At 50.9% G+C, this 11713-nt stretch overlaps 1 protein-coding gene across 3 annotated transcripts in view; it reads right to left on the reverse strand.

Annotated features, from left to right (window-relative positions):
• The window catches only part of ABCC8 (ATP binding cassette subfamily C member 8), a 78988-nt gene extending 68871 nt beyond the window's left edge, over positions 1–10117 (reverse strand). For 2 of the 3 annotated variants that reach the window (XM_070384042.1, XM_070384041.1), the window contains exons 1-3: positions 9916–10117; positions 8516–8657; positions 4484–4605 (exon numbers count right to left, since the gene is read on the reverse strand). In XM_070384042.1, coding sequence (XP_070240143.1) covers positions 4484–4605; positions 8516–8657; positions 9916–10063 — 412 coding nt within the window. In that variant the 5' untranslated portion in view covers positions 10064–10117. Of the gene's footprint in view, positions 1–4483; positions 4606–8515; positions 8658–9915 lie in introns of those variants that run through there. The other variant, XM_070384043.1, reaches the window with a different exon arrangement.
• Positions 10118–11713: the final 1596 nt, after the last annotated feature.

Genomic DNA, 11713 nt, shown 5'->3' on the forward strand with positions numbered 1-11713 from the left:
GAATAATAATATTACTACCTCAAAGGTTGTTGTGAGCAATGTATGGGAAGCATTTAGCAAAATGAGCCTGGCACACACTGGGTACTCTTTGGGTATCAGGTGTTAATATATTTATTATATCCAGATTTCAGACCTGAGACCGTAAATGATCAGAAGTCATTGGTAGAGTCTATCCTCTAAATTCCTATCTACCCCATTCAAATCCACCAATAAACCAGCCAGTTTTGGCTTACTGGTGACGACAAAAGAGAGCAGTGATTAAGTCCCCCTTCAGGGAGTGCTTTGGCACAGGCAGGCCTTCCCCCTCACTCCCTAGAGTCATATGGTTTACAGTATATGACATATGGGATCTTATATATGTTATAAGGTCAGCCTAAATGCCTAGAGCTCTTCTCTAGAGGAATCACAGAGAGGGAAGAAGACCGTCACCCTGCCTTTCCTCCCTGGGTGGGCTCTTGGGGACAAAAGCTGAGGTCTGTCTCAGCCTGGCTCTGGGCTGGGAACTAGGTTGAGACACTGAATTGGGGAGGGGAGAATGCCACCTATCTCAGGTCCCCGAGTGAGAGCATCAGGATAGTGGGCAGGAGTGTCTGCTTCTGGTCCCAGCCCTCAAGTCTGGATGGTGTCTCTCAGCTGAGTCTGGTCTCCGGGTCACAAGGAATCCCCTAGCTGGAGGCCATACCCCTGCCTCCACACCTACACTCTCCCAACAGACTCTATCCCAGGCACCAGAAGCTCTGGAGGCCTTCGTGAGGGTTTCCTACTGGGACCAGACTTGTAAATACATCTCAGGTTGGTCCAGCCTCTAATGCTTAACAGACATGATCTGATTTGATCTTTATAAGAACCCTAGGACTTAGCCAGGGACTTACTATTCCTGTCCAGATGGGGAGACTGAGGTTCAGAGAGCCTGAGCGTCTTGTCCAAGGTCACACAAGGAGTTAGTGGTGGACCCAGGACTAAGCCAACAACCCTACCCTACAGTGCTGAGCTCTCAGCCTGTGGCCAGACACAGCAGTGCTCGGTGAAAGCTTAGGGCTTGTCTGAGGGAACAGGAGAGGGGAAAGAACAGCACGGGGGCTGCTGCTGAGCTTTAAACTCTGAATTCCCCTGAACCTACCCCAACATTGTTAAGCAGCTATACTCCTATAGAAAATAAAAAGTTAAAAAAATAAAATAATTGAAAAACCCCTCTGAATTCTCATCACCTCCGCTTTTTCCCTCTCTCTCCGCTCCCTCACCCCCTCATCCTACCTATTACCAAACTCTATTTTACTTCCTAATTATCTTGAATCCATCCACTTCTGTCCACCTGGGTTGCCACCATCATGTCTCCCCTGGATTACCTTTAGAGCTTTCTCAGGGTTTCCCCACTTCCCCTCTCGCCCTCTGTAGACCAATATATTTAACGAAATATGACCTCAACGCACCCATTCTCATAACAGCATAATTTGCAGTAGCCAAAAGGTGGAAGCAATCCAACTGCTTATTGATGGATGAGTGTAAAACAAAATATGGTATACATATATAATATATATATATATACAACAGGATGTGTATAACACAATGGAATATATATATACACACACACACACACACACACACACACACAATGGAATGTCATTCAGCCTTAAAAAGGAAGAACTTTCTGACACGTGCTACAAATGGGTGACTCTTGAGAATATAAAACAAAGTTAAATGAACCAGTCACAAATGGACAAAATAGTGTATGATTTAACTTAAATGAGGAGCCTAAAGTAGTCAGATTCACAGAGATAGAAAGTAGAATGCCAGCTTTGAAGGGTTGAGGGTAGTTATTGTTTAACACGTACAGTTATTGTTTAATGGGAAAATGAAAGAGTTTTGGAGACGGATGGTGGTGACAGTTACCCAACAAGGTGAATGTATTGAATGCCACTGAAGAATGCGTTGAAAAGTGATTAAACTAAGTTTTATGTTACATATCCTCAATGGCTTCCCATTGTCCTTGGGATAAAGACCAACGCCTGTGGGGTGGCCTTCAAGGTCCTGCCCCACCTGCCACTCTAGCCTTCCAGTTCAGCTCCCTTCTGCCCTCTGCCCTCTAGCACTCCTTCCCTCCCCCACCCCAGATTTCCTAATGTGCTTTCTTTCTTCTGCCTCTGGGCCTTTGCACATGCCAGTCCTTCTGTCTGAAGCATTTCCCTGTCCCTTTCCCTAACTAGTTCCTACTTATCTTCCGTTTTCAACTCAAACATGACTTTCTCATAGAACACCTCCTGATCTCACCCAGGTCCACGAACAAGGTTACTTCTCGGGACACGGTTCACTTCTGCAGGACTCCAGACCTATGACCAGACCGTAGCCTCCACAGAAGGACAGTTCTTTCTCTAGTACTCACTGCCCTGCAGCCCATGGGGTGCATCCTCTTCACTTTCCCCTGTTCTAGAACTTCTGGCTCCACGGAGAGCAAGACTCTACCTAAGGGGAATGGAGGGAATTAGTCCTTGTTCCTTGGAGAAGGACTGGTCTGTCCAAGGGTGGTAATTTGGGCTTCATTGTTGTTGAGACACTAAGTCATATTCGACTCTTTCGACTTCGTGGACTGTAGCCTGCCAGGCCCCTCTGTCCATGGAATTTCCCAGGCAAGAATTCTGGAGTGGGTTGCCAGTGCCTTCTCCGGGGGATCTTCCCAACCCGGGGATTGAAACTGTGTCTCCTGCATTGGCAGGCAGATTCATTACTGCCGAGCCAGGGGAAGCCCAATTTGTGCTTTAGGGAGAGAATATTATATGCTTTCTGGAGAATGACAAAATGAACTTGCCAGATGCCCAGATAGGGTGTTTCCAGAGGCACTGGTCAGCCGGGCCTGGCGATTAAGGAGGGGTCTCTGTGCATGAGAAGCTGCTTCAGACACTGGTGCGGGAGGCTCTCTGAAGCCTGTATTTAACCTCTCTCCACCTGCTGCCCCTCAGTCCCCCAACAACACTCATATGGGGGCCCCTGGGGTGAGGACATCTCTTGCACGATCCTGATGGAGTGCAGCTCCCACCTTACCAGAAAGGTAGACCTGAGGCTAGCTTGGGAAGCACCCCCTTCCCATTCATGACACCAGGCTGTCTCTGGCTTAGCATAGAGAGTTCCAGACTCCAGATGTCAATTAATGCTGTGACTTCTAAAAATCATGGTCTGACTTAATGACACACAGTCTGACCACAGCTTAACAGTAAGATGTACAGCCCGGCCTTAGACATGCAGACTGAGCCCCACACAGAGGAAGATCTGTGGATTTATACCTCGGGTCCAACATAGTCTGAGGACTCTTAGACACACAGCTTCATTCTTTTTAAGAGTCTGCTTGGGTCCCAGACTCCTGGGTTCTAAACCAGGCTTTACCCCTTGACTAGCTGGGGAGACTAGTGCAAACCACTTAACTTCTGAGCCTTGGTCTCCTGATCTGCAAAAGGGTAATAATGGTACCTCCCTCACAGATTTGTTGTAAGGATTAAATGGAGTTAATACATGTAAAATGCTTAGGATTGTGCCTGACACATAGAAGGTGCTAAATGAGTGTTCGCTGTCATTATGTGTAACCTCTCTCAGTTCAGTGTTCACGTCTGTAAAATAGGAATAGCAACAGTACAAGAGAGAGAGTGTGGGGGTTAAGTGAGATGATGCGTGGAGGAAGCTTAGCATAGAGCTTGGCACACAATACAGTCTCAATAAAGGTCAACAATCATCACTGTTGTTTCTGCCTGGGACCCCAGCCACATGGTGTCAGAAGGTCTAAGCGGGCACTCCCAAGCGTTGGCAAACCGCAGGCTCTGGTCCTGGGGCCCTTCTCTTTTCTAAAGGTTACCGCATCTGGGCTCAAGTTTTACATGCACGACCTACAAAGCCATGACTGCCCCAGACCTCCCTCCCCTGAGTGCCCAACTTGTTTATCTGCCTGCTTGATACTTGAGCTGGCTGTTTCAACTCAGTGTGGCTTAAACACCCCACCCAACTCCTGCTCCTTTGCCACGGTGGTCACTAATACACTGCTCACACAGGTGCCCAGGCCCAGAGCCTGGAGTCTTCTGTTCATCTCCTGGCCCCCGACCTAACCTTCAACCATTCTCCCACATTTGCCTTGGCCCATACCAGCTTCTTTGCCAAGTGTGTTCCTATCAGAAGGGCTTTGAACTTGCTATGCCATTTGCATGCAACATCTACCCCCCCCAAAGTCTGCATGCCCACTCTTACCAGAGGCCTCCTCCAAGCATCCTATACAGACAGCAACACGGCCTTTCCTCTCTGCCCCTTACCATACTTTGTGTTCTTCTTAGCATCATCACTACTTATTTGTCTACTGTCTTTGTAGGTCTCCTCCACCAGACTGGAGGCTCCACAATGGCAGGGATTTTTCTCCACTTCTGAACCTCTAGCGCCTAGAACAGCGCCTGGCACAGGAACAAATGGAAGTCCCTATTCCCTCCCCCTCTCACCCCTCCCGCTTCCCTACCGATCAGCAGCTTGGGGAAGTTGGAGGTCTCAATGTTGTGATAGTAGACCACAGAGGTGACAGCGGCCATGAACGCCATCCCGGCCGGCATGTACAGGTGGAGATGGCGGGACTCGGTCACCCTGAGAGGAGGGTAAGAGAGAAGGAGAGAGGAGATGTGGGTGAGCTGCGCCATTCCCCAACCGAGTAGCCCAGGCCTTGTGTTTAGGGTGCAGCATGCAGTGCGGCCTCCAGAACACATGCACGGCAGCTATATGTTGGCAGCTCTGCTTGGCAGTACCCCAAACACATCTATTAAATAAGGGGCCCAGGCATTCACGGAGATGCTATGAGGGTTTGGTGTTCAGGCTTTGAAATTCATGGTCTTCTCTCCCTGGTTTCACGCTTACAGAATCTGGCAGAGGGAAGCTGGCCTTGGCAGTCACAGTTGCAAAGCTTCTAGCCTGAAACCAGAATGCAGAGAAGCTGGGGTCCTGATGCCATCACTAAGCCACCACACCAACTAAAAAAGGTGGCCTCCGGATTTCTTGGTAAATGAGACTGTAAATGTTGATATTCTTCAAGCCTTGATTAGTGGATAGTCTCAGCACAAGGTCTTCACACTGTTATAAGAGGTGCAAGGCAGCCACTAGTGGGGACACTGGGAACAGCCAACACCTTGCCCAGGGGGCCTTCAAAACTCTTGCCTCTGTGCTCCTTGAAATAATTTTGAAGTGACTTCCTTGGCAGTTCAGTGGCTAAACACTACACTCCCAGTGCAGGGAGCCTGGGCTCGATCCCTGGTCAGGGAACTAGAGCCCCCATGCCGCAACTAAGACCCGGCACAGACAAATAAATAACAAATAAATATTTTTAAAAGAAATACATAGAACATTTTTTAAAAAGAATTTTGAAAAACTCTGTACTCTTGCATAGATTTTAAGTGACATCTAAAATGTTATTTCATAAGTTTAAATACAGTCTTCTGTTTGCAGTAGAAGGTAGAAATAATAAATATTTTATAAAATGACAATGAATAACCATAATTGAAATAAGTATTTTATGACATGACTTGAACAGATTTTCGGCTGCTTTATTAAATAATACATACTGACTTAGGTAACAAATTAGGTAAAAGTTTCTACAGGGCTTTTTCCAGTTTATGCTGGTCTGGGAAAACATTCTATGTTAAGAAAACATTTTTATAAATAACCTAAAAACCTTTGGTTGTTCTAAATTCAGAGCACCACAGAGAAATAATCCTTAAAGGAAGACAAGAAGCCCTATAGATTAGCCCTATACCTTCAGTTCAGTTCAGTCGCTCAGTCACGTCCGACTCTGCGACCCCATGAATCGCAGCACGCCAGGCCTCCCTGTCCATCACCAACTCCCGGAGTTAACTCAAACTCATGTCCATCGAGTCGGTGATGCCATCCAGCCATCTCATCCTCTGTCGTCCCCTTCTCCTGCCTTCAATCCCTCCCAGCATCAGAGTCTTTTCCAATGAGTCAACTCTTCTCATGAGGTGGCCAAAGTATTGGAGTTTGAGCTTTAGCATCAGTCCTTCCAAAGAACACCCAGGACTGATCTCCTTTAGAATGGACTGGTTGAATTAATCACTATAAGAGGCTTGCATATGTGCTAAGTCACTTCATTCGTGTCTGGCTCTTTGTGTCCCCATGGACTGTGGTCTGCCAGGCTTCTCTGTCCGTGAGATTTTCTAGGCAAGCATACTGGAATGGGTTGCCATGCCCTCCTTCAAGGACCTTCCCTACCCAGGGATGGAACCCATGTTTCCTGTGTCTCCTGCACTAGCAGGCAGGTTATTTACCACTACCACCACCTGGAAGCCCAAATGAGGCTTATACTTGAAAACCACTGCTTTAACACCCCTTCTCTTATCTGCCCTGTAGACTTCCCAGCAAGTCTGTAAACCCAGGGTGGGTGGATTGGGGGTGTTAGAAGGCAGGGACTGTGGCTTCTCCTCCAGTCTGATTCCCCTCCCATGTCCCTCTTTCATGCTTGCCTGCCCAAGGGTGTAGGCTACAGATGGAAACCAGCAGACACCAGGTGACAAGTGCCCAACTGAGGAGCTGACCCACCCTCTGGGGAGCTGACGGTGATTTGCACTGAGCGTAGAGAGGTTTGGGATACAGGTGCTGCCCACACAGAGGGGTCTGTTGAACAGCCAGCAGGAAGGAGTCCCCAGTCTGATTCTTTCCAGTCTCCCACATCCTGGGAGTGTGCTATCTGCCCAGGGCTCTGCCACTCTGCACTTTGCATCCTCTCCATGCTCTAATATCATCCTGGACTCTCCTATGAAGCAGGTCAGGCAAGGATTATGAAGCTCATTTCACAGGTAGAGAAAGTGAGGCCCAGGAAGGCTGGGTGACTTGTCCAAAGTCCCACAGCTGATACACAGCATAGCAGAAATGCTGGTGAAGACCAAGGTCTACCTTCTCTACAGAAATGATGGTTTCTTCTCCATTGTTTTGTTCATTACAGCCCAGTGAGTATCTTCTGGCCCTAGGGCTCACAAGGCAGCCCTCCCCTCTCTGGCATTTGCACCGCTTTGGAAAGGGTGCTGGGATAGAAGGCAGGAGGCAGACTTTTCACCTGCTAGTTATGTGGCAGTATGCATTCTTGTCCTGCTTATCCCTTGGGCTTTGGAGGAAGCCCAAGGCAAGCAGTTATCACAGAGATTATCTCTGAAGCCAGGATGCAGTGGGAACGGAGGGTGAGGGAGTATGTCTATCGATGGGGGTGGGGATCCCCTCCCCGTGCTGTCCACCTGCAGGAGCCAGGGCTGGCAGGAATGGAATCTGGGCATAGTCTAACCCCCGCTCAGAAGGGTTGTACCTCACCTATTTAAGCCAAATGCCCACCACCTTCCATCACTGCTTCACCCAAAAGGGAGTCATTCTTCTTTAATGCGATGGCTGCTCACCTCCGCCTTGCCTGCACCCCCAACTGCTGACACACCACTTTCGGCTGCAGTCATCTCTCACCTAGACTACCGCAGTCACCTCCTAGGTGCTGTTTACCTCCAGCTACTCACTGCTGCCACCCTGCCCTCAAGTTCTCACCTCCAAGTGCTATGCTGATTACATCGCTTCTAAACTGCCTGCAAAATTCAACTCAAACACTCAGCCTGGCGTTGGAAACCTTCCTGGAGATGCCCTCAGTGTCCAAGTCTCAGCCTTCACAGCTCTGGTGTGTTTCACACTAGCCCCGCTGCACTGCCTCACTGCTCCCACCCTCTCTGGAACTCCTCTGCTCCTCAGAACCCTAGTCATCCTTCCAGATTTGGCTCAGAAGTCCCCTCAACCATGAAGCTTGTTCAATCTGCCTTCCTTTATCCTCCCAGAGTACTTACTTGCAAGATTATTTCATTTATTCTCTTAAGGAGTCACTAAGAGTCTATGGAACTTTCTCATGTGCCTTGCATGGTGAATACAAAGATGAGTAAAATGCAGCTTCCAACTCTGAGGCCTTTCTGGCTTAGGGAGAAAGAGTTTGCAAATAGATATAGATGAGAACATAGAGTATGACCTGTGCAGTGGCAGAGGTGTGGAGAGTATGCTGTGAGGCCCTGGGAAAGGTGGGCATGGGGAGAAGGCCTTTGGGAATGAGGCTTGAGACAGGGAGGACCAACTGTGAAGAACCTGGATGTCAGTCTAAGCACTTGGGACCTTGAAAACAACTGGGAGCCAAGGAAAGATCTCAAGCAAGAGTGATTTTTGCCCTGAGAAGGTTAACTCCAGCAGTCTGTGGGAGAGGCTGAGTATATCCACAGGAGCTATGGTACTCTAATAAATTCTAGGATTATTTCACTGGGTCTTGGTGTGCAGATCTAGGTAGGGCATGATTCTCAGTGTCCAGTGCCTGGCACAGAGAGCCCAGCACATGTATGTTAAGTAAACGGTTGCTGAATTTATTAGCAAATAAAACCGTATCAGCTCATGGAATGCAGGTGAGCTGGGGTCTCCTTGGGCCTTTCGGGAGGCACCCTGGAAGAGACCCGCTTATTTCGGTCCTCTGAGAGTCACTCACCCATCAGACAGGATGCCCTCTGCGATCTCACACACCAGGACGAAGAGCAGCATGAAGGTCAGGATCCAGCGCAGGTTGTGCCCAGGGAAGTGGAGCCATGTGCTGTGGTGAATGTGCACCTTGGAACTCTGACTGCCCCATCCTGCAAGGAGACACAGGAAGAGGTGGGAAGCCTGGCTCACCTGGAGGAGGTTTCATGAACCCCAGGAAGGTGCTTAGGCACGGGGCCCACGGTGGGGATGAGGAGTGTACCCAGGACAATGTCTCAGTCTGTTCACTTAAACTAAATGTCTTTGCATGAAGCCCAGACCCATGGAGGCCCACATGTGTAGGTACCCATTTTATATCTGGCTTTTCACGTGACAAACTACAGCATAAATAATCCATCTGGTTGAGAGTAACAGTGTAAATGCTGGTACAATTTTTGATATATCTGTGAGCATAGCTTCCTTCCTATTTCTAATTGTCTTTGTCAGTAACTAACAACTTTTTGCTTCTGCAGCATCCTTCTCTTTTTAATTCTGTGACAATTATTCCTTTCTTCCCCAAAGCTGTGTATGAATGTTAAGATTTGCTTTTTTTCTTAATTAGAGGGAATTAACAGGTTTGGGGGGAAGCAGGGTTGACAGAGTGAGTTGACAGAGCTAGCCAGCTTGGGAAATACATTCAGGGGACCCCAGGAAAGAGGCACTGAAAACCTCCCGGGCGGTTCCGCCCAGCTCTGCAGAGGGTTTTCAAACAGGGCGCTGGGGTCCTCCGGGGTCGCTGCTAAGTCGGATGGGCTCTGCACGGAGCCTGAGAAGTTGCACTCTAGGTACACGCGCGCCCGGATGGGGTTGGCTGGGGAAGTGGAGCCTCTTCTCGCTCAGGGCGAGTGGGATCCCAGGATCTCCGGAGGCTGCTGACCATCACTGTTCGGCTCAGCCCGAGGGCTCGCAGGGCCTCCATCCCAGCCTCCGAGGCGCAGGCTGCTCTCCTCCCTGGCCCCATTGGCGGCTGACGAGGAGGGTGCCCTGGGGGAGGGGTGACCCGGCTCCCTACACAGCGCCTCTCAGAGTACAGCCCGACCCCCTCCCGACCTTTCCAGCACGGAAAGAGACCCCCTGCCTTCCCCTTTCTCCATTCCGGCTCTAGCCCTACGGTGGCAAAACTTGGGGGTCCCCTGGGTCAGGAGCGTCCGTTGTGGTTGGCGCGGTTTCAGGGACATCCCAGTAGTGAGGGCTGCGCGGGTATGCGAGCGCAGGGACCGAGGGGCTTCATACAGAGCAGGGGAACCCCGGAGGGAGGCGAGCGGCGATCGCCCGCCCGCAAGGGGACACGGAGAGCGGCAGGACGCAGCGCCTCCTCCTCCCTCCCGGCCTCCACCCTCCCCTCCTCAGCCGCTCGCCCAGAGCGCTCACCGATGAACAGGATGGGGAAGGTGATGAAGAGCAGGAAGACGTGCGGCACCACGTTGAGCGCGTCCACGAAGCAACCGTTGTTGAGGACGCCCTGGTCCACCCGGTAGGCGGCCGAGTGGTTCTCGCTGCCGCAGAAGGCCAGGGGCATGGCGGCGCCGGCGCTGGCTCCGGCTCCGGCTAAGGCTGCGGCTGCCGCTGGCTCCACGCGCCTCGCGCGCTCTGTCCCCTATAGCTCCGCGGCCCGGCCTGGCCACCAGGCCCCCGCCCCCACCCCGCGGGCCCCGCCCCGCCGGCGCTCCCGCGCCCCCACCCCCACCTCCCTGCTCCGCTACCTGCTGGGCCCCGGGGCCGGCGGGGAGCCAGACCCGCCCGGCCGCGCTGGGACCGGGGGTTCTGCGGCGTCCGCACGAGGTGCTGTGCGGGGGGCCGCCTGGTGGGTGCCCTGCTGCGCGCGCACGCTGGGGCATGGGAGAAGGCAGGCTGGCTGGGTGGGTGGGCCCGCTTGATCCTGGGTGGAAGGCTGAGGGGTGCAGAAGAGAGGAGGGGCCTCGTGTGTCCGGAGTGAGTGCTGTAGGAGTCTCACTGCCCTGGGTCTGAAATGTGGGCTCACCTGGCCTGGTGCTGGTGTATGAAGTTACATCTGAGGGTCCTGATGGAGGCAGAGTGGGACAAATCCCACCCCATATGAATAGGAAAAGCATTGAAAAACAGTATCTAACGGGACAGTTCGATTGTTTTCAAAAGTCCTTCCAGGGGCTGTTTGTTCACAGGTGCCTTATAGCCTATCCCACTCTTTCACAAAGGGCATCTCCCAATACTCCTGCTAAGTACAGATTATAATCTCTCCCATTTTTCTGATGAGGAAACTGGGGCTCAGGGAGTTTACATGACTGACCCAAGGTCTCCCTGTATCCAGTTAAGGCAATGGAAGGCAGCCAAGAGAGGTGGAAAGATAATGTCACCCTAAGCTGTATCCTTGGAGAAGGCAATGGCAAGCCACTCCAGTACTCTTGCCTGGAAAATCCCATGGATGGAGGAGCCTGGTGGGCTACAGTCCATGGGGTCCCCACAAGTTGGTCGCGACTGAGCAACTTCACTTTCACTTTTCACTTTCATGCAGTGGAGAAGGAAATGGCAACCCACTCCAGTGTTCTTGCCTGGAGAATTCCAAGGACGGCAGAGCCTGGTGGGCTGCTGTCCATGGGGTCGCAGAGAGTCAGACATGACTGAGCGAGCGTGCACACAGCTGTATCCTTAACCTGACACACACAAGCTTAAGGAGTTCAAGAACCCTTAAGCTTGTGAAATTGTAAAGACAGTGTTATGCCTTTTTGGCTTTTTGGAAAAATTCTCATAGGTCTGTGTTCAAAAATGGTTTATGTCCTATGGAGAAAGAAGACAAAGAGGATTTTGGTTTAGATTTTAGAAGAATTTTCTGAGTTAGAGGTTTGCAACATAAATGCATGTATTCTCAGGGGGAGCTGGGGCATCGTCAAGGAAGCTCTTTTCAGTCCCTTTCCCTCTGAGCCTCTCTGAGCCTGTTCTGAGGCCACTTTGAGGCTCAGAGCCTTTATAGAACACTGTTGGGCAGGGCCTCAGCTCTGCCTTAGGCCTTGAGAGAGGCCAGGGCAGAGCCGGGCACCAGAGCAGAAGGCAGGTGGGGCTGAGTGAAGAGCTTAGGAAGGGCAGGAGATCAGAGTCCGAAGTCTTGGACAGTCTCTGACTTTGGGGAATCTCTATGAGGCTGAAAGAGGCTTGCAGTATTAGCCAAAATAGTGAAAACCTGGTGGCGGTAAAT

This window comes from Bos mutus, chromosome 15 (genome assembly GCF_027580195.1).
Source record: "Bos mutus isolate GX-2022 chromosome 15, NWIPB_WYAK_1.1, whole genome shotgun sequence".
Taxonomy (NCBI): domain Eukaryota; kingdom Metazoa; phylum Chordata; class Mammalia; order Artiodactyla; family Bovidae; genus Bos; species Bos mutus.